This window comes from Manis javanica, chromosome 3 (assembly GCF_040802235.1).
Source record: "Manis javanica isolate MJ-LG chromosome 3, MJ_LKY, whole genome shotgun sequence".
In the NCBI taxonomy this organism is placed as follows: domain Eukaryota; kingdom Metazoa; phylum Chordata; class Mammalia; order Pholidota; family Manidae; genus Manis; species Manis javanica.
This window is the reverse complement of record NC_133158.1, coordinates 36,846,565-36,872,839: the sequence shown is the minus strand read 5'-3', so window position 1 is coordinate 36,872,839 and position 26,275 is coordinate 36,846,565. Positions and strand designations below refer to the sequence as shown.

General features: G+C 48.3%; 1 protein-coding gene across 1 annotated transcript in view; it reads right to left on the bottom strand.

The window, feature by feature from the left end:
- Window positions 1–329: 329 nt before the first annotated feature.
- Window positions 330–26,275, bottom strand: part of RUVBL1 (RuvB like AAA ATPase 1) — a 37,379-nt gene continuing 11,433 nt past the window's right edge. Inside the window, exons 4-11 of the mRNA XM_017678317.3 lie at window positions 19,880–20,031; window positions 16,702–16,791; window positions 15,764–15,913; window positions 14,013–14,076; window positions 12,470–12,668; window positions 4,927–5,029; window positions 1,813–1,904; window positions 330–749 (exon numbers count right to left, since the gene is read on the bottom strand). Coding sequence (XP_017533806.1) covers window positions 590–749; window positions 1,813–1,904; window positions 4,927–5,029; window positions 12,470–12,668; window positions 14,013–14,076; window positions 15,764–15,913; window positions 16,702–16,791; window positions 19,880–20,031 — 1,010 coding nt within the window. The 3' untranslated portion in view covers window positions 330–589. The remainder of the gene's footprint in view (window positions 750–1,812; window positions 1,905–4,926; window positions 5,030–12,469; window positions 12,669–14,012; window positions 14,077–15,763; window positions 15,914–16,701; window positions 16,792–19,879; window positions 20,032–26,275) is intronic.

Sequence of the window (26,275 nt, the reverse complement as noted above, 5' to 3'; positions counted from 1 at the left end):
ACACCACTGTAAGTTACAACAGGGGAAACGGCATGACGAATATAGGCACAATCTCTATGATTCACCTTCACAACTTTTCTGTAGATCTAAAACTCTTCTGAAATAAAAAGTTTATAGTGTGTGTGGGGCACGGGGAGGGCTGTGCAACACAGAGAAGACAAGTAGTGATTTTACAGCATCTTACTATGCTGATGGACAGTAACTGTGAAGGGGTATGTGGGGGGGGACTTGGTGAAGGGGGGAGCCCGGTAAACATAATGTCCTTCGTGTAATTGTAGATTAACGATACCAAAATAAAATAAGTAAATAAATAAATAAATAAAAAGTTCTTTTTAAAAAAAATTTAATAAAGAGAAAGAGAGGTATCATCAAAATAGCCTATCAGGATTTATTAGAAAACATGCCAGGTGAGACAGGGTTCTCTCAAAGCAATCCCGGAGAAATTATAATTTAAAAAGAAATACTTTCCACACTGAACTGCCAGTGCTGCTAATGACCACCGAGCAGGACAGGGCCAAAGCCCAGGGGCACCTCCCACCCGCAGGGCCAGGCAGCCCAGCTCCTCTCCTTGCAGGACACCTGAGCCATCTCACTTCATGTACTTATCCTGCTGGTCAGCCAGGATCTTGGCAGAGGACTTGGCATCGTAGAAGAGCTCACTGATCTCCTCCACGTGCTCCTTCTCGATGCCGTCCTTCCCGTTGATCTTGGCCAGCAAGCTGGCTGGTGTCAGCAGCTGCACGGAGTACCTGGAGTGGGTGGAGCCAGGGCAGGAGTGAGCTGGGGCCACGGATGGGAGCCCACCCAACCCCAGAGCACCAGGGCTGCCCAATGCTGGGCTTGTGCTGGCCCTTGGAGAGGAGGAGCTGTCAGGTCCTGCCATTTCTAGAGATAAGGAGAGAGAGCCATAACTTCTCAGAGAACTGCAGTCACAACCCATCAGCATGGCCAGACGTCACCAGCGTGACACACGTTCTAGCCCCAAAGCCTCTGTCACAGTCTCAAAGGTCTCCAACAGGAGGTAACTCCACTGCCACTTGAAAGGGACCAAAACATAGTCATATGCAGGTGCCTGACAAGTAATGCCAAGGTCCAGATCAGGACACTGACCACAGCAGGAAAATGGACAGCCAGCCACCTAAAAGCACACACCCCAACCTAAGGCAGGAAAATCCAGGGATGTTTTAGAGCAACCCCCTCCTCGACCCCCGACCGAAACAGCCGGCAAAGCCGCTTCAGCCTTAGGCAGGATGAACTGGCTCCAAACACAGGGACACAGGAAAATGGGGACAGGCTGAGGACTGCGATGTCACGGTTTCAGAGACAGGCCACTGATAGGACACCCTCCCCAGTCAACCGGCTTGCAGCCACTGGTGAACATCCAGGAAAACCATCGACCTCCACACTCACCCCTCCTACCACCTGCACCCACCCTCCCCCAGCCACCGCACACCTAGAGGGCACAGCGGAAAGGGCTCCCAGGCCTGGTTCTGTCCTGTCCCCCCCTCTACTGAGGGGACTGACCAAGCCAGCCCTCTACCAAGGGGAGCATATGCTACAGGACAAGGGGGCGTAGCCTGTCACTCCAGTTTTTTAAGCCCCACCATCTAAATAATCTGCACTCTGAATTACAGAGCCCTGGGACAAGAGCCATCGTATCAGGGCCAGCAGACACGGCCTTGGACCCAGTGAGGGGGACCTGCCTTTACATCCCAGAATGGACCCATCAAGGCCCCCATGCCTGCTGGGAAGGCACCCGTGAGGCGGGAGCAGCTCCAGGTAGAGAGGCAAGGGCAGGGACGGCTGGCTCACCTCAGAGTGGTCTTGGTGCCAATCTCCCCCAGGTGGTTCAGCGCCTCCTCACTGATGTTGATTCCCTCCGTCTGGGCTCGGATTTTAATGATCTTTTGGAGGGAAAGAACCATGGTAACAGTGAACGACCTCAAGCATCCCATTTACAAAGTGCTTTAAAGACAACCTTAGTTGGGTGTCTCTTGACCCACCTTGGAAGAGCAGCAAAGGCCCAGACCTGGGCCAGTAGGGCAGAGAGTGGACTCCTGCCCAACTGCTGGCCTCGCACACCTCCAGGCTGCCAGCTACGCCACATTCTGCCTGAGAGGCCTTAGAGCCGGGGTGACATACTCATCCTGACTGAAGGCGACCAGGACCCCTGGAGGGGTGTGCCAGGGGAGCTCCAGCTCCAGACTTCTAGCCCTTCCGCCTCCATCCCCAGGCCCCAAGCACCATGGCCTCTCTGAAGCCTCCCTCAGGGGCTCTGACCTTCTCTCCAGTGTGGGCACCTCTTAGCACTCAGGCAAGAGACATTTTTTATTTGCTCGATAAATATGATGGTTAAATAAATCAAAAAAGTTACTTCTAAAGATCTGCCAGCCCTCATAACATGACTGGGAGATATCTGATCTAGCAAGAGGAAGACACGTGTTGCAGTGTGAAGATCCTGGTACGGTTGGAGGGGAAGCAGGCTGGCGGGGACATTGGGACACCGGTGGCATGGGACCTGCCAGCGCACCAGCACTGAGTGATAAGGGCCAGCCAGGATAATGATGTTGTGTGTTGTGGAGCTGAGATAACTCGAGGACTTCAAGCCTCATATAATACAGGAATTTTTCACTTTGGCAGCTTCGTAAACAAGATATCAAGAAGCCCTTGCTTAAATTAAAGCCATAAAAACACACCCAGGGTAGAACACAGAGAGTGGGAAAGACTGTGCCCCAAACCTTACAAGGGGAAGAGGGTCCAGGGACACTTAAAAGGACACTTCAAAGTGACCTTTCAGCTTGTGGACAGGGCCCCTGAGGGCAGGGGCTGCAGGGGTAGGCAGCTGAGTGCCTGATGACTCTGGGGAGGGCACCCACCATGGCAGCTGCTGTGACAGGAAAGGTCCTGCGCAGTGGGAAAGCCAGCTCCAGCAGAAGCAAGTGGGGCTGACATGGACGGGCCTCCAGGCGGGGAGGCGGCTCCTCCACTGTGGGCAACCAGTGCCACCAGGGCTGAGGGCCGGGTACTGCCAGGAAAGGGTCTCATTTTGACCAGAGAGGCTCAAAACTAGATTTCTGTATGGAAGGTCCTGACTTCTGAATGTTGGCAACTTGCTCAAATATTTCACAAACACTGCCTTGGCCACATAAAACTTATCTGTTCAGCCAGTGGGCTGCCAGGGTGTGACCTCTTGTCAAGATTCTTAACTTGTGCCTAATGGGTTCCACTGTCTGGGGTCCAAAGCTAAATGTAGCTGAGCAGAGAGGTTACTGGATGGGTGCAAGGATGGCAGGCAAAGGAGAGGGGAGAGAGATGCTGCTCCCAGCTCCAACTGCAGGACCCCTTGTGACCAGGACCGGCAGAGCCAGACAGGTCTGTGCTCCAGTACAAGAAGGGTTTTCTCACTGACAGCTGGGGTCTGCATCCAGGTGCTGCCAAGAAAAATGTTCCCTGGGGGGTCTTGGGAAACTCTAAGGAGATACAAATACTTAATCCTGAAGCCTGGTCAAGGGGAGAGCTTCAGCCCCGATCAGCTGCCTTCTGGGAGCTGTGCTGAATAGAAGCTGGGCTTCAGGAATGTCAGGGCCACCCTACTCTCTCTAGAGCAGGTCAGAGCAACTAAGAGCTCCTTTTTCAGCCTGCTCAGAAATGGACAGTTCATAAATTAGATCTTTAATCATTTAATAACCTGCAGGGATAGTTTATGAGGGTGTCGGCACTGATGGCAGAGCATACAACTTACATTGACTTTGCTTTTTTAAAAGCCAAACAGGCTCTGGTGAACATGCTCAGGTTATCCCTTGAAACTGCAAGAACAAAGCAACACATGTCATGCAAGGTGGTCTGACCTCTGCTAACACACGAGGCGGCCTGAGGGGAGGCCCTCCCGGCTGGGCCGGCCTGGAATCAGGGCTCTGGAGGTACAGAGTGAACACTCCACCGGAGCTTGGACTGTGTGCTCCCAGGCTGAGTGGAGGCTGCAAAGGTGAAGTGGCTTGGAGTGAGGCCTGCCCTCTGCAGCTCATTCTCTGACACCGGGATCCTTGCTGCAGCCGGGCCTCTAACCCTGGTCACTGAGAGCTGCTGCAAGGACCCAGCGAGTGTCTGTGAAGGCCCTGCAAGCTGTCAGTAACAGTAATAATGATGATGATGATGATGATGATGACGATGATGATGCAGTGGGAGGCATGCCAGCCCTACGCCTTCCCTGAGTCACTGTCACCGTCTCACTCAGTCCTTACAACAACCTTGACAGGAGAGAGCAGCTTTGCTGGTGAACGAAGAAGGCTGTGGCTCACTGTGGGGCACCTACTTGCTCAAGTCCCTGAGCCATGAAGGACTCCCAGTGGACAGGGCTGCCTCTCTCAGCAGGACGTGGGCAGCTCCAGTCCCACAGTAAGGATAGGGAAGGGCCCAGCTCTCCTGTGCTTTTGCTTCTGCTTCTGTTCAGTGAGTGCCTTGGCTTCAACCTAACATCCATCCAAGAGCAAGAGACCATTATCTGGTGACAAGGCCCCCAGCCACGGACACTATTTCCTCAATAATACACACAGTTGCTGCTATGAGCCATACTGCTTCAATGCCGGGTATGGAGGGACGTCTCCGGCTCCGTGCATCACCATGGCAATTCTGGATGCTGGTCAACAAGACATGCCGGCAGGGCCAGGCAAGACAGGCCACAGGGGAGCAGAAGGACTGCTGGGGAGAGTCCAGGGGAGGCCCCAGGGCTCCAAAGAGAAAGGTCCTGCCGACAAACTGCCACAACCCATGGAATATTTCTAGCAGGTGGAAGGCTGGTGGCACAGCGATTAAAAACACGGTCGAGCAGCTAAGTGGTGGGATGGTGGCGGGAGCCAGGCCCACAAGGCGGACACCTTTCTACAGCACATCAGTGGGAGCAAACTAGTGGGGTGGAGAGGGGCTCACCTGTTTCATTTCCTGCGGAGTATACAGCATGGTCCGGATGATCATCACTCGGTCCAGAAGGTCGAGAGGGATGCCGTGAGGAGAGGTGATGTCCTCAGTGCCCCTGCAAGGGCCAGAATTACCACATCACCCAGGCCTCCCTGAGACCAGAAATGGGACATTGGAAACATGGCAGAGGCACGCACAATGACAAAGCAGCTAATTCACGTCCTGCAAGGCAAAGCCAGGACCACAAAGTGACATTTATGTGGCATCAGAAACAACGTCATTATTTTAGCAAATAATGTGTATCACAGGAAATTTGGGAGGATCAAAAAAAAGGCACCTAAAATCCCACTTTAAGATATTCATATAGGTATTCTCCAAATGTTCATATATGCATTCTTATAAATTATACCCAATATGTAGATTTTTTTCTTTTGCCCACATTGCTTCAGTTTTAATAACCCATCAAGTAATTTCACTTAACCCAAATCACTGGGCGTTAGAGTAGTTTCCAATTATTGCTATTATTAATGTTTTGATATACAATTTTGTGCATATGGCCATGAACATTTTCTCAGCAACTTTTAGTGTCTGACACAACCCTCATTACCTGTGTGAGTAAAGAATGAATGAATGAATGAATATCCTAACTACACATGGATCTGATCTCAGTGCACCACAGCTGGCACGAGATATTCTAGTTCTTCAATAGTTTGATGCTTTAATGGTCTAGAAACAGAAAGGGTACAGCCTTGTTTGAATCTGTACTTCCTTGATCTCTAATGAATCATTTGAGTGCTTTCCCTTACATTCATCAGTTATTTTTTTTTTTGGTGAACTGCCCAGCCATGTCCTTTGCCTATTTTTCTCTTGAGGCCTTAACCAAGTCATAAGAAGAATAGTCTGCAGGTGTCGGCACCTGACAGGACACATGCTGGGCAGGCCTGGTGGCTGTGGGACTGAGCCTCAGCCACAGTGTCTGGAAGCCCAGTGTGCTGTGGGAGCTTTCAGCATTCTTAAACTTACGCCGGACTGCAGTCTGGTCATAACTCACCAATACCACAGAGAACAAGGACAGGTCATCTGGATCTAACTATTCATATAAGAATATTCAATTTCAAATATAAGTAAGCATGCTAGAAAATAACTTCATTAAAAAAAATCTATCTATTGAAATTCTATCCAATCAGTTGAAGTATAAATGACTGTTTATTCACTACAATTGTGAGAATAAAATGTTGTGCTGACACCAGCTACAGCAGGATGAACCTTGAAAACATGCTGAGAGAAAGAAGCCAGTCACAAAAGGACAGATACTGTAAGGTTCCACGTATAGGAACTACCTAGAAAAGGCAAATTCATAGAGACAGAGTAGATTAGAGGTTAGCAGGGGCTGAGGGAAGGGGAAAATGGGACTTATTGCTTAATGGGAAGACAGTTTGTTTTTGGTGATGGGAAAGGTCTGGAGATGGATGGTAGGATGATCTAACAGAATCATAAATATAACTAATGCCAGTGAACTGGACACGTATAAAAAACTGAAATGGGAAATTCTATGTTATAAACATTTTACCACAATAAAAGCAATTTTAAAAAAAGGCAACACTAATGAATAAGTGTTAAATCTAGTATACAAAAATTAGATACAAATACTAAGATAACATTTAAGAAAAATCTTTTCCATCAACAAATACTTCTAAAAATAATAAGTAAGGTTTCTAAAGATTAAATTCTATCACGATTCAAATCCCAGTGTTTGGTATGCCTGCAATCTTCACATTAAGCCAAGTAACCTTTAAAAACTACATTTAGTTTTTAGTTATTTAATTTTATTTGAGGCCATAAATTTGTTTTTTTTAAGTCCTACCTGAGAACTCTATTGGGAATTCTTCGGAAATCTTTTAAAAAGATCTCAATTTTGCCATATTAAAATATCCCAAAGTCTGTAACACTCGGGATAAAGTGTCTTCAATTCAGACATAATAACAAATACAAAAAGTCTAAAGAAAAAAGTTTCTAGAAAAATGAGCACTCCACAAGATGCAAAAGAACAGAATTTATAAGAATGTATTAAGTAAATTTCTTATAGTTTTGAGTCCATAAAACTAAAAATATTTTTAAGTCTGCTTAAAGACTGCTAAGCATTTTTCAGGAATTAGAGACCAAACATTTTTTAAATTTGTCCAAGCTTTGGCTCTTAGGGACAAAGTTTCTTTTAGAAAACATATTAGTGAAAAACAGTCCCTGGAATTCTATTCTGCTAGGTACCAAAGAATCTGTGACATTGCTCAGTGGGCAGGAACAGGAGCTCCTCTTCACCAGTGCCCCCGTGCAGGGTAGGGACCCCAGGACAGGTTCTCAGTGAGGAGCAATCACTGTTTGACAAGGTGGCATACAGCCATAGTAGATACAAAATTGCTAACAATAAACTGTAATAATAATTACATTTGGACTAACCCTGCAGAATTATTCTTATATCCAGAAATTCATTTCTGGTTTTGGCCCCTGCCTAATACTGGTTTCACCATTATGCCACTCAACAATTGTTCCAACTGTGCTGTGTGCCTCTTCCAGATGTACAGTTTGGGGTCATGAGGCCAAAATTCTCCTTTGAATCCAATACAGTATATCTGCAGGAACGAGGTTAATGGTGCTTCTAGAAATTTATTTTACAGATACACCTCCACACATGCAAACTGGCTGACTCCTTTGTGAATACTTTCCTCTGTAACACTTCGACATTTTAAACCAAATAATTTTCTTGTACAGGGCTGGTCTGTGCATGAGAGGGTGGTGAGAAGCATCCCTAGTCTCTATCCACTAGATGCCAGCAGCACCCCCAGGTCGTGACAAGTGAAAATGTCCCTGGCTATGAGTCACTGCCTGACCACTCCTTCATAGAACCCTGACAACTGTAGGAACACAGCACAGAGCTTTTCCGATGACAGAAAGTGAGTAAAGAACACCTCTCCCAGTAACATGAAGGGCCATCCTGGAAGTCCCCCAGAGCCTGGCTCAGTGGCCACAGGATGAGAGCTAAGAAGAAAACCATTTGATTTTTGATGAGGCTGCTAAGACAATTCAATGCAGAAAGAACAGTCTTTTGAGCAAATGGTCCTGGAACAATTGGATATCCGCATGCAAAAGACTGAAGATCACAAAAATTAAATCATCATAAACCTAAATGTAAGAGCTAAAACCATAAAACTCTTAGAAGAAATCATAGGTATAAATCTTTGTGACCTTAGATTAGGCAATGATTCCTTAACTATGAGACCAAAAACACAGACAACAAAAGAAAAAAGAGATAAATTGAACTTCATCAAAATTTAAAACTTGTGCTTCAGAAGACACTACCAAGAAACTGAAAAGACAACCTACCGAATGGGAGGGCACACTTACAAATCACATATCTGGCAAGGGCCTAGGGTCCAGAATACATGAAGAACACTTCCAACTCAACAAAAAAAGACAGATAAGCCAAATAAAAAAATGGGCAAAGGATCACACAGACAATCCTCCCAGGAAGACATCCACATGGCCAATGAGCCCCTGAAGAGCTGCTCACCATCACTAACCACTGGGGACATGCAAACTGAAGCTGCAGGGAGGTACCACTTCACATCCACTACAATGGCTTCAATCAAAAGACAGTAACAAGCATTGTGGAGGGTGTAGAGAATCGGAACCCTTTACACTGCTGCTGAGGATGCTGCAAGCCACTGTGGAAAACTGCCGTTCCTTGAAAGGTTAAAGACTTAATATTTAACCCAACAATTCCACTCCTAGGCATATACCTGAGAAAAATAAAACCTTATATCTACATAAAAAGTTGTACACAAATGTTCACAGCAGCATTATTCATGACAGACAAAAGGTAAAAACAACCCAACAACCCAATGTTCATGAACTGATGAATGGATTAATGTGCTATTAAAGCATCCATACTTTGAAATACTATTCAGTCTTAGAAACACATGAGTACATATACATGCTACAACATGGATGAACCTTGAAAACATTATGCTAAGTGAAAGAAGCCAGACACAAAAGACCACAGAGTGTATGGTGCCATTTACGTGGACTGTCCAAGGAGAGGCAAGAGCACAGAGACGGGAAGGAGACGAATGGTAGCCAGGGGCTGAGAGAGGGGGGCTGGGCAAATTAGGCAGGGGTGTCGGGGCGGGGGCAGGGTAACTGTTGCTAGGTACAGGACCTTTGGGGTGACGGAAATGTTCTACAGTAGACAGTGGCAATGACTGCACAATTTTGTGAATATACTGAAACCCAGTGACTTACAGTTTAGATGGGTAGACTGCAGGCAGGTGTGTGAATTCTATCCCCATCAAGCTTTTCTCTTTAAAGTGCCACTTGGGCGTCCTCTGCCACAGGGCCGCACTGAACTGAGACCACACTCCTTTCTCAGTCTTTATGCTGTGGTGCAGCCCAGAAGGCTCCACCCCTCCCCCAGGAAAAGAAGACCTCCCAGTTTTTATAGCTGGGATCAGGGTGGGGCTCTGTAACAGCTGAGGGTGTTGCCACCTGAATGGGGAAAGGACTTCTCAAGGTGGCCAGCGAGGGCAAGGCAAGGGCAGCTTTACCTCCTCTCCCGTCCAGGATGTGATACTTCCCAGCAGGAGCCTGAGATGTGGAGAAATAAATTAAGGTCCAGGGGCACTCTGGGAATGGCCCCCCTCGCCTCTGTGCGTAGGGTCTAGGGGCGATTTGCCCTTCGGCAGCTGCTCATTGGTGTCAGGCGCTCACATTCTCTTCCCAGGGCTGCACCTGCACTGGCACTGTCAAAGCCCCACCCCTACTCACCCACTGGCAGCTCCGGGAAGCCCTGGACGGGAACAGGATGGTGGGGGCTTTGGAGCCAGGTAGCCCTCAGGCCCAGGGCCCCGCAGGCCACCTCCCCTATGAGTCTGGGAGAGTCCACCTGCTCACAGGCTCGTCAGGTCAGGGTGCCCTGACATCCCGTGAGATGGCCCACAGGGAGTACTCTGGACAGTTTCTGGCATGAAGGGAGCCCTCCAGTATTACCCTCCTCCCTTTCCCTTGGAGCTCTAGAGATCAGATACAGGTCTGAGAGGCAAAAAACATTCAACAGCTCCCCTCAATGGGGAGCAAGTCAGACATTACCAGCACTGCAAAGGTTCCAGAAATTTCATCTCACATCTAAACCAAATCTTGCTGAGGGAACAGGCTCTGGAACCAGTGTTCTGCACTCAAAGCACAGCCTTGCTTCTGAGCTGTATGACCTTGGCCAGTCCCCCTCCTGATGGAGCTGCAACAGCCCCTCTGAGTGAGGACACAAGTCCTCACTAGGTTGAGCTGAGAGCAGCAGTGTGCCTGGTGCAGAGGAAGAGCTCCTCGGTCCCTGTTCACTATTATTTGATCACCACCATTCTGAAATTATTGGTATCACTACAACAGATTTCCCACTAGGGCCTGGCACCAAAATCCTCTTCTAACATATACGTTCCACCTGTGGTTATCCCAGCAGGCCTGCATAAAGATGCTCATCTGAGCACCTCCCCTCCACTTGCACAAGCCTTGCAAATTCTAGGTATTCTGTAACTGTCTCTTAAATGCATGCATGCATGAATGAATGAATGAACAGACCACATAACCAGGCCTCCTTTTACAGCATATTAGAATCATCTGCCCTCATATTTGATTCATAAAGCCCAACTGGAAGAACCCTTTTGGGATTCTTGCAAGAGATGAGTTCATCTCTTCCAGCCCCTTCATTTGTAGAGGAAACTAGAAGGGGGGAAACTTCATACCCAAGCTAAGGCCCTATGGCCTGTGCCCCCTTCTCCTATACCCTGCTGGTCTGGCAGCAGCGAGGAGCCACAACCTCTAGCAGCACTCCACCCAGAGTCTGGATGGGGCTGAGCCAAGTCTCCCAAGTTTCAGGCTGCCCAGAGCTTTGTTCCTACTGGGCAAGTTTGAGGCTAAAGCCACCTTCCTATGCACTTTTTTCCTGGATGGGACAGGACTAAGAGACAGTACTCTGAGTCCTAAGAGATCTTAGGCTCTGCTGGCACCCTCTGAGCCACATATGTACTGTGGGGAGAGGAGCCTGTTAGCACAGCTCCCCAGCAGGGGGTGCCATCTGTCCAGGCTGAGCCCTCTCACCGGCTGTGGGCCTGAAGCCCCGCCGGACCAAAGCGAGCAAAGTCTGGCAAATCTACAGGGGCCGAGCAGCAGGGACGCCAGGCCCACTAGGCACCAGGCACATACCTGGTTTCCAGATGCTGCTCAGGTAGCCAAGCTCCTCCCACCAACGGCTGGCCTAGACCTGGTACAGCTGCCTTCTGTCCAAGACTGCAGACACCACCTGTGACGATGATCTGGTCAAGGCAGCATTACAGGGATTCTAAGAGTGACTACAAGATGCTGTCCCATGAACATGAATTATGCATGCAAATCCTACTTCCAGTAAGAGCAACCACCTGCAGCGGGTGGAGGGGTGCTGAGGGTAGTCTCCTCCAGAGCCAGCAGCTCAGCTTCCTGACCTCAGTGGAGACAGACCTCCATGAAGAGCCAGCTCAACTCCTGCAGATGACCGACTCTCCCTCAGAGGCGAGTCTAAGTGAACCAGCAAACTGGGCTCTAACTCAGTGTGGCTTCTGCTCTGTGCTGAGACACTCTTGGGCCTTAGGGTCTCTTTCCAGATTCCTACCACCCCTGCTGCCTCCAGGGCTATTCCCCTCACGGCTCCACATCACCCTGTTCATGCCCCTAGCACTGCTGGGACCAGGCCCTGACATTCAAATAGGAGCGCAGAAAACTGTAAGAGCAAAGAAACTACCAAGTGCAGGGATACTGGCACAGGGTTGAGAGCTGGGGCAATGCCATGTTCTCTGGGGCCTGCAGGCCTACAGTGTTCTCAGGAGAAAAAGAATCTCAAGAAAGCCCCCCAGCCCAGTCATGGGCTCATCCTGGAAAGGGGAGCATCAGGTAAGCACCCACCTTCCATTCTACCTTCCCCAAAGGCAGGCTTGCAGTGGGAGTGGGGGCAGGTGCCACTGTGGCTCCAAGAAGGTCTGGGATAGAAAGAAAATACTAATGTGGTTACTGGTTTCATTATCAGGAAGACCTGGGTTCTCCGCCCCGCTTTATCACTAGGGGCAAATCATGCCGCCATTCTGTTTCCTCGTCTGACACAGAAGCCAGAACACTTACCTCCCACAGCTAGAGCGGGGACAGAAGAAGGTGACGTGTGTAACCCCGCCCAAGGCCAGCCCATCTGACCTTACCTTTGCCCCCTCCAGCTGAACGACCAAATCTTATCACTGTGACTGCAGAGACCCTGCAGGAGGCCCACACTCAGCACAGGGTGGCCATTGCCTTTGGTGACCATGGTGGGGTGAGGCTGATGTGGGAACCACCTCTGAAGGCAAACCACTCTGGCATGTTTCTCTCAAAATGAACATGACTCCCTTCATCCTCATCCCGACTCATGACGTTACAGATTTCAAGTGATCCTAGAGGAACAGACCAACCAGAGGAAGGTGGGAAAGCAGCACGGCCGGCGGCAGCCACTGACCTGATGACACAGTTGCCTCGGTTGGATGCGAAGATGACAATGGGGGCGATAGAAGACTCTAGGGCCCGGTGCAGGTAGGTGAAGCACTCAATGTCCAGCATGTGGACCTCATCAACGAAGAGCACGCCTGGGACCAGCTCAGCAACGCCCTGGTCAATGTATTTGTTCACCACCTTGTTGATCTCCCCTCGGAGTTTGTCTAGGAGACGGCGAGGACAGGCAAGGTCAGTGCCAGGTGGGGAAACCGTCAACTCTTCTCTTTTCCCCATCCGGATTCCATCTGAACCCAAGCCTAATGCCTGCTTTTACCGCAAGCTAAGTGACCCCGGGCAAGTGGTGTCCCCACTCCAGGTTTCAGTTTCATCTGAAAATAGGGATAATCACACCTAAAAGTCATAGAACTGGCAGCTTCCCCTGACGATGTTTGCTGCTTTGAAAATGGCTTTTACAATGCTCTGCACGTCTTCACAAGGCCTGTGCTCCCCTGTCTGTCACACTCCCCACCATGCCTTATTCTATCACCCCGCCCTGACCCCCACCCTCAAGCTGGATCTCAGAGGCAGGGAGTCTTGGATGAAATGGGTTTTCATATGCAAATTTCCCTGCTCACCGCTGGGTAAATAGCCCTTTCTTTTGGCCCTGTGTGACACAGCTTCGGCTAATTAATTTTCAATCAAATGCTGGATTAAAGACCAGGGTGCTCAGAATCCTCTCTGGAAGGAAACCTCATGGAATGAAAGGTTCTGAGGAAAGGTCCAAACTCAGAGCTCCACGAAGGGTGTGTCTGTCAGAAGGTATATCACCCACCTAAGGTGACAGCTGTCATTTTCAAACCCAGTTCCTGCCCTGTCATCAAAAGGGAGCTGCTCAGAGACACAGAACATGAATGTTTGATGCATCTTCCACCAAAGCCACAGGCAGGGAAGAACAAAGCCATGTCAAGACACAGAAATTGCCCTTGGTGACTCTAACAGAAAGGTCTCGGGTCACTCCACTGGCTAACTTTAAAAGAAAACAGATGCTTTAATGTTTAATATTTTACAGGGACAAAGCTTTAGGTGGTAATTAGGAAAAGTGGGACATAACCGTTGGGAAGGAGGCAGGTAAACTAAAGGCCCACAGGGAGCAGCGACACTCCTGCCAAGCTCTGGGTAGTGCAGGGAAGCAGCCCCGCATCCGCCCAGGGGTGGGGTGGTCGGCAGTGGGGCAGGCAAGGCACTAAGGCAGGAGCCTCCTGCGCTCTACCCTGCAGAGCTGGGCAACAAGATCCACACCTCCAGGGCCTCAAAGGGACCAGAGACTGTGATCGTGCCATCTACAAGGATGATACTGAATACAGTCAAGAGGGGGTGCTAGCACGCAGGGCCAGAGGGCACGCAGGGCCGCACACCAAGGACAGAGCCGGCTCTGAACAGAGGGAGCCAGAACTGGCCCTGAGGCACTCCTAGGTGCAAGCCTCACCCACTCACAGAGCCCCCTGTCCGCCTGCACCCAGGGCCCGCCCGCTCTGCTTCCCACCCCCCAGCCTTGCAGTTTCTCTTACCTGTGATTTCTGTCTTCTTTGGCTTCATTAGCTGGCCCATCATGGACAGGATGTCTTGTCCCCCCTGCACAAGAGGACCACAGTCAGTCCTGCTTTCTAGGGCCTTGCCACCCCCATCCCAGGGGTTCCCAATGCCAACTCGACATGGGGTTCTGAGGGGTGGAGACCTGGACACTCCCCTGGAATGCGGGAGAAGCTTCTAAACACAGAGCAATTTTTCAGAGGTTTCCCTTGACCTGCAAGCAGCAAACACAACCCTCTGTGGGAAGGACAAGCAGGCTGGGACCTGACCCTGCCACCTCCTCAGCCGCATCTCTCCACGCCCCCACTCCTTGACCAGCCACATGGGACTTCTAGTCCCTCCCTCAACACCCAAGCTCCTTCACGACTCAAAATTTGTGCGTATTCTTGTCCATCTGCCAGGAAGCGCACCGTCTTCTCTGGGCATCTTCCAGTTATCCACTAAAGTTCAGGTCAAAGGCCCTCTGTGGGGGCATCTGACCCCTAGGCGCCTCCCCAGCTCTGGCTCCGCTGGGGACAGATGGACTGTCAAAGTGGAAGGCCGCACCTGATTGTGTTCCCATGCCTCCTCTCACTAGACTCAGCTACTTAGGCATGTAAACCTAGCTCCTGACCTGGAGCTGCTCAGTCTGGAGAGCCCAGCCCTGCAGAGGGACCTTAACAGGCTCACCACTGGCCTGTGCCTTCCCTGCCAGTTCCTCACAGCACCGTCAGTAAGCAGAGGCTGCTCTTCTGTCATTTATCCAGCATTTTGTGATCACCTGTTGGCTACCAGGCCCTGGGACACCAAGGAGCTCACTAAATGTTCAACAGAAGGTAGCAAAAGTTTCCTGAGTACTGATAATGTCTGCTCCTCTAAGCAGCCCTGCCAGGTAGAAACTTCCGCACTCTCTTCACAGAGGAGCAAATTCAAAATCAGAGCCCTCAATCACAGAAAAACCCCCCAGGGACCAAAGTGACTAGCTGAGCTTCTTGATGTTGGAGTGATGCAACACCTGACTTCCAAGTCAGCCCAGCGCTCTTTCCCAGGAGGTTGTGTGGGGACAGCCGTTCCACAACTGGGGGACCTGTTGGTCCCAGATGCTTCTTTGGCAATCTTTAGGCCAAGAGTCCAAGGGACAAAACGCCCAAGGATCACATTCCAGCTTAGGAAGCCTAGTGCCTGCTAATGGAGAGGTGCCCTTTTAGACTGAGGAGGAGAACAGACTGAAAGGCCATCAGCAGGAAGAGCTGGGTTTTTGAAATCACATTTCCCAGAGATGTCATACAGTGGGTCTGTACTCTCCCCATTTCATTAATCAAGGCCTAAGGAGCCATCTGCTACGTGGCTTGAGGGGCAGGTCCAGTGCCCTCTCAGAGCTAAGACACTGGGAGTTTTGCTAAGCCAGGGGACAGACAGCTTTCTGAAATCCTGCAAGTGCTCAAAGCTCCTGCCCACCCACAGAAGAGAATCCCAGGCGTGAGGCTGCTGTTGGAGAGAAGCCTCTGAGCAAGCTGGCTAGCTCAGGGCCAAGGCTTGGCTAGGAAGAGAAACAATATACATGAAATCATCTGTGACTCCAGCATTTGAATTGGAACAAAGGAGTCCCTCAGAGCTCATGTCGATGTTAATTGCTGAACATTACAGATAGAAAAGGACCGTCTGCCCTAAGAAAGGGCAGAGAGACTGACAATTCATTCCCAGAGTCTGGGAGCGCACATAGGGCTCGTGTGCCAGGTCGGGCAAGTACCTGGGGCCGCGCGTTGGCCACGTCCAAGTCATGCAAGGTCACATCCTGGATGATTTCTTTCTTCTTGTGCACATCCCCCTTTGGCAAGGGGACATATTCTTCGGCTTCAAGATCGAATTCTGTGGCGTAGGTATCACACCGGCCCTGTCTCTGCAGACAGAGAGAAACCTGAGTGCCTGGTGAGTTTTCACTGCCAAGTCCCCAAATGGCACAAGGCTAAGTGAGATAAAGGTCTCAGTTCCCAATGGCAGGCCTGACAACCTATTGGACAAACTCCACATATGCCCCACTCCCTGCTGCCACGAGAGAAGCTATCTGCTCATCACTGGGCTCCAAAAAACCCAGGTGAAAAACACCTGATACTTTCCCCAAGAATCTTTCTCCCCGCCTTTCTTTTAACTGTATGCAATTTCTGATAAAGGGCAAATCCAGTAGATTAACTGGAGACGGAGGGAGCTGTTCAGCCTCTTTTGTAGGTGGGTGATTTATTGTACGATATGAAGTATTATGCTCATCCATTAAACAGTGAGCAACACTGTACAGGACACTGAAAATCAGATACAGAAAGAATGCCAACTAACGCAGCATTCCTTTCCACATGCATATATCTTGGGAAGAAAATACCAAAGAGATAAAAGGAAGATTAAATGCATTGCACATTTCAATTTGGAAATGACCAGACCTGTTTTGCTTTCTCACCCCGTCCTCCCCCTCTAAACAGGTTTAGGTATTTTTCTAACAGACTAACTGTTTTAACCATGAGAAGGTTAAAGAATGAAAATAAAGGGAAAAAGAACTTTGGGAAACATACAGGGGCAGCTGCTGACCTCCTATCCACGTGGCACCAGACTCCAGCCCCTCCCGACACACCCCAGCTGCCCAAGGAAGCAACCTGCTTGTCACCCCCGTCTCCTCAGGCAAACAAATGGTGGCTGTACCTTCACGGCCCCACTGTTGGCTTCAATGTAAATCACATCGCCAGCCTCTACTCGCTCTTTCTGCAAACTTTCAAAAATACTGGGGTCCAGCTTAAAATAGTAAAACAAAACAATGAGAATCAAAGACGTGTAACACATACAATATTTATTTCTGACATACTGTACAGTACCTTCCCATAAGAGATCTGAGGTAGCTAAGGACTATATGGAGAAAGTATCTGCATGTGTGTGCATGCATGCGTGTTAGGATGTGTGGGACTGGCTGTGGGTCTGTGGGTGTCCTACAGAGACCAGGACAGCGGGCATAGGAAGGTCAGGAGAGGGGCATGAGAGGAGACTCATGCTTCCCTTTCCTTTACTCCTGAGATTGCTAACTGGCAAATATGGCTCTGACTGCTTTTAGGTGTGGCCTACGGTGCCCATGGGACCACTGGCCTAAAACCTCCTTTTGAGGTTGCTGTCCTTGCTTCAATCCTTCGCTCTGCTTGCCTCAGGTGGCGCTGGAACTTTCTGCAACCGAAGTGCCTGCCAGAAACTGCTTACTCTTCGTGGCCGGCATTCTGTGTGCCTGTGATTGTGGATAAGGCTCTGTGAGCCGAAGTTTCCTCATCTATCTAACGACAAGCCAGATGTGATCATAAAGGTGAAATATTCAAAAGGAAACAGAAAGCAGGATCTTCCCCAGGCCTTCTGATTCAAATCCCGGTGTTTGCTCCCTTGGGCCTGCCTGCTTATACCTCCAGGAAGGGGAAGTGGCACCTTTTGGGAGCTACTGCTTCTCTCTGGATCATCCAGATTTAGGCTACCTTTGGTGATCAATAATCTAGGACAGCATCTTTTTTAAGGAAATCAGTATTTACAAGTAAGTTTTCTCTTGGTTAAACTTCGAGGAGCACAGTTTTGGTTAAGTTTCACATTATATAATGTGAAAAAAACTTGGGTTTTGTCTCAAACAAAATTAAAGAATAAAAACCCAGAGCTCAGACTCAGAAAGAAGCCAAACACAAAAAAATACACATTGTATGATTCATTTATACGAAATGTTCAGAGAAGGCAAGCACATAGAAACAGGAAGTAAATTAGCAGCTGCCAGGGGCTGTGGGTGCAACAGGGGAGCTAGTGTAAGTGGGAATGAGGTTCCTTGGGAGGAGAGGGAAATGCTCTGAAACTGGGTTGTGGTTCTGGCTGTACAAGTCTGTAAATAGATTAAAGCTTGAGTTGTACACTTAAAATGGGTGAATGTCGTTTAAAATGGTATCTCAATAAAGCTGTCACAAACAGCAACCAGAGGAACAGACCTGGGGCTCAGCCTCACTGGCAGGGTGGGGGCCCAGTCACCTTGGGGGGCGCAGCCATGACTGTGAGGGACATGATTGGTAAGCCCCTAACACAGGGCCTGGATGGGGACGCACTGATAATGATGGCAAGTATGGTATTCTCCTCCACACTTACAGACACACCAAGTGTTTGAGCTTCATCTATCCAAATAATTCTGTACACATGCTCAAAGTAGCTAGATGTCCTCATTTTGAAAGAAAAAATTTCACCTTCCCCCTTACGGTATTTTCTTAAAGAAACTGTGCAAATCACCCTCATGGGTAGCTGTAATTTAAACAGCAGGCCTTATTTTATCTATACTATATTGGAGGGTACAGTTTTTTTAACCTCAAGCCTTTTAAGATCAGTTAATTTCCCAAATGAATTGACTGAAGATGTAATTACTGGAAAGGTGGCAGATCCTACTAAGAAATCTAATTAATACAGAATGGGAAAGAAGAGGGGAGGGTTAAAAGAGATATTTGCAGAGGCAAGCTCCTGAGATGGAAACTCTGTTAGGAAAAAGAAGAATGGCCCTTTGAAGAAGTGACATTTTTACGATCTCCATAAAGCAGTGACCAAGAAACCACCTCACAGAATCAAAGAACCATAAAATAGCAGAGGGGAGCAAAGATAGAGAAATTATATGGTCAATCTACCACAAGAGGCAAACGAAGGACCAGAGAGCTCAATGAACTCCCAAAGGTCACACAGCAAGTTGGAGCACAAACAGCGTAACAGTTAGTTATGTACAACACTCTGTTATGTAAGTGGCTGTATGATCCTAGCATAGCTGCTTAACCTCTTTGTGCCTCAGTTCCTTTGTCTGTGAAATGAGGAAATTATATACCTGCACAAACATACATATGGGAAGTTATAAATGACAAGAGATGAAGTATTTGCTGAAGCACTTGGCCCAGGCCTGAGAACTATGATGATAATGGTACTTACCATTGATAATAATAAGGCAAAGCCTACAAGCCAGATCAACCCTCTAACTAAAGGCTCTCACAATAACATCAATGTCTACCACTTCTCCGGTAATGGGGTGCTGTACCCACAGCTACAACTTCATGCTAATAAGCACTCCTTGAGACACAGGCAATCATTCCCACTTGACAGATAGAGAAACTACTGATCAGAGCTTCAGTCCCTTGCAAAGGCCACACTGCAGTCAGCAGCAGAGCCGGGTTGTCCCCGCGCTCTGTCCGACTCCTAAGCCCATGCTCCTCCCTGAGGCGGCGCCCCTGAAGCTGCATCCTCCAGGTGGCAGGATGGCGTCTGAAGAAGCTCATCTGGGACCTGCCAGGCTGCCACCACTATGGCCCCTCCACACAACCCTGGCCTGAGCAGAACCAACCTCTGAAGCCGCTACTGGTGTCTAGGCTCTGACACACCCAAAACTGCCATCAGGATTCTGTTTGGCCCCTCGGAAAGCCCCCTACCCCCCATCCGTTACTCAGCTCTCAGCAGATCACTCAGTGCCGCTGCTTTCTGTGCACGCGGGAGCTGATGTCTGAAGAATGAATGCCCCGCTTCAGAGAGAGGCCCAGGGCCTGGGCCCCTGAGACACAGGATGGCAGGGGGCAGATTCAACTAACACACAACTCCCATGTTAATATACACAGTGTCCTTATGTCCTTGGGGTAGGTAAGAAAAGTAAGAGCCATCCTCACGGAGTCCTATGCACTAGCCTGTGGCCAGCACCTCTTCATACACACGACATCTTTAGATGGCCCTGTGACAGACACATCATCACCCAGAGCACAGATGGGGAAACTGGAAGCAGACAGGTTACAACCCCTGCCCCAGGTCATGTGGTGCTGAAGCAAGAGAAAAGAGCCCACAGATATGTACTCACTTTCAATTGCTTGGTTCCTTTGGCGGTTTTGAGTCCTATGATGACGTGGCTAATGGTTTTGCCATATCCCCCCATGGGGTTCTCCGTCTCACAGGGAGTCAGCTCTGTGACTTCACCTTCATAAACTTCCTTGGTCTCCTTTATCCGCAGGCCTGGAAGACATGGCAGATGAGTCCTGGGAAGCAGAGTTCTCTCTCACATCCTCTCTGTGTCTCTTAGAGCTTTATAGCCTTTTTTAGCAACAAAACTTCCATGTCACAAGAACTGACACGTCAACCTTCTTAATACACATTCAAGGGTGTCATTCTAACAGAAATACAAACAAACACATGTACACTGGAGTTGCTATGTAGGATGCAGAGAAACAATTTCATGTCAACTTTTCAAAGAGACTTTCTAGGTTCTAATCTAGAACTAGACAGACAAGCTCTAATTCCCAAAACTGCTTCAGACACGTGCTACACCTTCAAGGAGTGAAGTTGAGCGTTAGCCTCGAATCAAGGTCTGAACCCGAACTAGTCTACTCCACTAGAGCAGCAACTAAAAGTGCCCTTGTTTTCTGCTTAAGGGGCTCTAAGGAAATTATTTAAACCAATGGAATAACTCATACACCCCTCTCCTGATGCTGTCAGGCCGGAGCAAGGTACATGAACGAGGTCCATGCCAACAGCAAGGGATACTGCCTGACCCTGCCAGGTGTTCCGGGCCTCTGGCTGGCCCTCCCTGAGCATCGCGGGAAGAAACATCCAGGTGTCAGTCACTAGTGTGGCAGGCTGCCTGCAAGTTCTCCCAGGCTGTAATCATGTCTGAAGCAAACCCACCCACCATAATAAAGCATTCAGTTTTTAGATTAGAATATTATATGTGATGGTATATGTCTTCCCTTACTCTACACATCACCCACATATACAGTGTTCTTGCTGCTCAAGCACCCTTCTTCCTTCTTGGCTTCACCAACTGCTCCTGGCCAACTCTCAGGTCAAGACTCATCCTTTCTGAAAAGCTTGCCCCACACACCCCTCCTCCTCACCCTCTGGATCACTCCCAGGGCAACCTGCACCTGCCCCAGCCCTGCACACAGGACTGCCCTGACTTGCAGACCTAACCAGCCCTCTGCCAGATGGTCAACAGCTGCACACATGAAGGGATGAGTGCAGGACATCATGTGAGGGAGAGCAGCTGCCATCAGGCAGAGGGTCCAGTGCCCAAGAAATCTGCCTGCAGATACTTCCGCACATCCCACGCAAAGCCCCAGCTCTCTAAAGGGGCTGCCGTGTGATGCCCCCGACCTCATCACTAAATCCCAGACCTAGTCTGGGTCAAACCTTTCTTGTAATACAGGCATGGCTCTGTCACTGGTGTAGGGTGACAGGGAGGAGAGACTAGAGCTTCTGGAGTTAGGACTGTTTCTGGAGTAAGGTCTGTTTCTTGATTTGGGTGTTGACCTTATGAAAACTCACAGAGCTATAGACTTATGATTTTTGCTCTTTTCTGTATGTATATATATTATGTTCCGTAACATTTACATAAAATGAGAAAAAAGAAATTGGGTTTTTCTAACAAAGCAATGATAATCATTAGTGACTGAAGGTTTTCTTAAAACAGGAAGATAAATGCACACTACTGAATGCACACTACTGAACACAGCTTCTCTGAAAACATACACAAGTCTCTCCCCCCCACCCCCCTCTCTCTCCTCTCTCTCTCTCTCCATACACGCACAACCTCTCTCTCCCAAGTTCCCGAAGTCTAGGTCCAGGGATACAAATGGCTTTCTCCAAAACAGCCAAGCCACAGGTAAGAGAATAGCTAGTAATCTATTTTCTAAGAATTCTGTTAACATCAACAAAAAAGCCACTCTAAATCACTGTTCCTGCCATCAATTCAAAGGTGAGCAGGGAAACATCATTGGGCCAGACTAGTTGATGATATGTACAGAAGGGGTTCCTCAATTTAGGGAAGGTTGACAGGCCACACCAAGAGGAGTAAACTACAAGCCTCTGACTACACTGGCCTCTTTGCCTGCCCAGGCAGCCAGTCTACAGAGGGCTCTGGGCTCAGCCTTGCGTGATCTGCACTGAGGAGTGAGGACAACAGGAGGTGCCATCACATCTATGTGACTGGCCCTGTGATGCAGCCAGGGTGAGCGTGCTTTCCATTTCACACAGGAGAAGTCAGCCCCAAGAGGTGAAGCAAAGGGCCCTTTCCTCTTTTGTGCTAGACCCTGGACTGAAGTTCTAATCTTCCACAGCACAGGGGCCCAGCTCCCAGACAACCATCTCCCCCATACCTGCTCAGTCCTTTCCCCTTCCAGTAAACATGTGTCATACCTCACCATTTCCTTCTGCCTGCCCTGGGGTGTGATCCTCGTCTCCATCTACTACACATTTTGCCCAAGACACATATCCTTATCTTCCCAAAATGCATACTAAAATATTTATAAATAAAAAAAGGTCTGCAATGAACTTCAACATAATCTGAGGGACAAATGGGGGCTACAAAACAATCAAGATTAACTGAGTTGATGCCTGATGGTGGGACAACGGGAGATGGTTATTATACCACTTGTCTACTATTTGTACATTTGAAATTTTCCAAAACAAAGTTACAAAGAAAAAGGAAAAGAAAGAAATACTTGGCTGCAACCTCCAGAACCACTAAAATTACGAAGACTGACAATACCTTGGGCTGGCGAGGATGCAGAACAGGAAGTTCTTATGCTGGCAGGAATGTGAACTGGAATCAATACTTTAGGAACAACATCGTATTCTTGCCTAAGTTGACCTGATATGACTATCCTATGACCCTGCAATTCAGTTAATAGGTGTAGACCTGCATGGCTGCACGTGTACCCCAAGCGCCACAGCCGATAATGGTCACAGCCACACTGTTCCTAACAAGCCCTGGAACACTCCAGTGTCTACCAACAGTGGAAGAGATCATTCAGTTGTGCTTTACTCAGATGGCAGAATACCACAGAGCAATCAGCAAGAGGCAGGGCTAAATACAGATGAATCTCACAAATGTAACAGTGTGGGAAAGAAGCCAAACACGGAAGAACACACACATGACTGTAGGTATCTGAGGTTCAAAACCAGGCGTACCTACACCGTATTTTAGAATCAAGACAGTCATTAATTTAGGAAAGGAAGGAAGGATGGCAATTGGGGAGGGACATGAAGGGAACTTCCAGGTATCAGTGATGCTCTCTTTCTTGACTGGGTGCTCATCCAGTGGATTTTCAATTTATGATAATGTACCAAGCTATACATTTATGTTCTGTGCACTTCTCTGTATGTATACACAAAATTGCCAAGTCATTTTCAAAAGAAAGATTTCAGTGAATAATTCACATGGGATTTGGTGAAGGAAGAACACTGATGGCTTATGTTTAGGAAACACTGCTCTAAACCTCGCTGGCATCTACAGCCATGGTTCTCATCCATTTGCAGCACCTGACACTCCTGCAATTCCTCACGCCCTGGCCATACTCAGACCATTTACCTCTGCATGTTGGGGTCTGGGATCCTGCCATCACTGTCAGCTAAAAGCTCCTCAGACGATCCCAGTGCACAGCCAGAGAAACACTCATCTGGAGAATGACTGAAGCACTCTCTTGTGCTCCCAGTGCAGAGACCCAGGCTCCTTCTGGAGGCAGGAAGCCCTGACGCCGTTTTGGTGTCCTCCCCACCAAGCCACCTCTGTTCTGATATGGAAATGTCCCAACAGCACAGAGGAACACTTCCAGTGTGTCAGACACTCTCAGTCACTTGCCACTTTTAAATGTGTTCATTATCTTATCAGTGGACTGGTTGCCTCTTTCCCCATAAATCCGAACAGGACAAAGCCTCTGTCAGATGGTAAAGTTCAGGACAAGTTTTACTCTACCTTCATTCAATCTGACAGCCTACAAATGCAAGTTTTGGAATAGCCCCAAAAGAGAGGGTACACTCCATTTTTGCCTTTCCAAATTCTTAGTCTCTGAACATCAAGACAAAACTTTTCCAAACATGCATACAGCAGAAGATGGTGACATACTTGGAAAGTTCTGTAGTTTTAAAATGAATTTTTTTTTAAATCAAAACTTTTGTATCCCACAGAGATGAATTCCTTCAAATGGAATGCTATACTATATTTGCTGTTAGATGACAGGGACATGAAATTCCTCGAGTGGGGGAAGAAAGGTATGCCCATCTCTCACTAGTCCCTGGATTTGTTCAGCAGTTGTCCTGCGCGGACAGGCGGGTAGGGGACAGGGCTGGTGGACAATGAGGTCGGCTGTTAGCCAGGAGAGGGGCCGGGCAGCGCTATCTCTGGCAACCACAACACAAATGACACAGGTTTCATCTGCTTCTCAGGTTTCTAAACCCCTGACAGCGACCTTCATCATGGCAAGGAAACAGCACAGACTCCTCGTTTTTCATTCCTGGTCAGCTTACCGCTTCCTCCCCACCCCCTCTGCCAACTTCACAGGAATTCAAAGGCAGAGGAAGACGGCAGAGTTCCTTTTTGAAGAGAGTCAATGGCCTGCCTTTTTATTCTGTGGCAGGATCAGGAAATTTCTCTGCACCTTGCTGCCATCAAAGGAACTGCATTCCCCCTCCACTTGAAATTGGTCAGCCACAGAACAGATTCCTAGGAAATTTACCTCTATTTTTCCACATTTTAAAGCATTTAAGTTAAGTTTAAGCCACCTAAACATAGAAGACTTACATGCAGATTTAATGTCAGAAAATTACTTTTTAAATAAATAAAAATGCATTTCAAAAGTACACAGATATCTGAACCAGTTATAATATCTTACTGTTATCTTATTAATATTATCTATTTATTTATTAATTATGAGCTCAAATCTTCAGCACATGTCCATCAAATTTTTTTAAGTACTCAGGAAGATTTTAAACTCTGGGGAGGGTCCTGTAATGTGAGCTATTTCCACTGCTACTCCAGATACTATGTAAAAATCCAAAGAGAGCGCTAGGTGTAGTAATACTGGCTGAACCTTATAAATGTGAACTTTGCTGAAGAAGGAAGACACATGGCTGAAGGGCAAAATCCAGCCACACTGCCTTGGGATACACACAGGGGCGGAAAGGCTGAGGGTGAGCCCAGAAACCACAGCCCCACAGCTCTCGCACTCCGTGGGGCTGCTTGGGCTAGGTGGGGCCGCGACGAGGCAGGATGTGGGGGGCATCCACGTTACTGTCGCACTGGGTACCTACAGCTGAGTGCTGACTGCATAAGCATCATTTCATATTTAATTGCTAAACTATAGTCATGATTTATATACTTTTCTAGATGTATGTTACATTTCAGTTTAAAATAGGTGCACACCCAGGCGGAGAAAGACAAATGCCAAATGATTTCCCTCATTTGTGGAGTATATAACAATGAGGCAAAACTGAAGGAACAAAATAGCAGCAGATTCAGAGACTCCAAGAATGAACTAGTGGTTACTAAACGGGAGGGGTGGGGGAGGGCGGGTGGGGAGGGAGAGAGGAGGGGACTGAGGGGTATTATGTTTAGTACACATGGTGTGGGGGGTCACGGAGAGAACAGTGTATCACAGAGAAGGCACATAGTGGATCTGTGGCATCTTGCTGCACTGATGAACAGAGACTGCGTTGGGGTATGGGAGGAGACTTGATAATATGGGTAAATGTAGTAACCACATTGTTTTTTCATGTGAAACCTTCATAAGAGTGTATATCAATCATACCTTAATAAAAAAATTTTGTAAATAAAATAAAATTTTAAAATAAATAAATAAAACAGGCACACACCAAAATCCAGTGTTTCATGGTAAAATACATTTCCAGTAAGAAATAGTCTGCAGTTTAAAAAACTCCATATTCAAAGTAACACAACTCAGCTACAGAGATGACTGACAACCTCTCTGATTAGACAAAGCCCCAGACTCCAGTGCTTGCAGGCAACTGGCAGGCAACCTGCTTAGACAGAGCAGTGCTCACAGAGGCCAAGGCTGGGTGGGGCACACGCTGGCTCTGGGTCGCAGGGTGCCTGCGGGGAGTGAGAACTTCTCTCAAGAAGCCAAAAAGAAGGATTTTATAGGACACCTCCCAATTTCCAAATACAACTCAAACTCTATTCTAAAACACAGGGTGTCTACCACTACAGACGCAGGACTCTCTTCAGCTAAAGGCTTTCGTTTCTCATCTGCTTTAAAGCCCACCCTCCTCTCTCATCCAGAGCACCCATGTGTGCCAGGAACAGGGGCTACAAAGAACACACTGCTTACTAGACCCACGGCAGGCACTTAATAACACTCCATCTGCTCCTTCCCGTACCTTCCTATCACCCCAGATCACAGACCTGGGAACCACCTCCCCTCCTCTTTCTTTCAGCCCCCATATCTCATCCTTGGGAAGTCCTGTC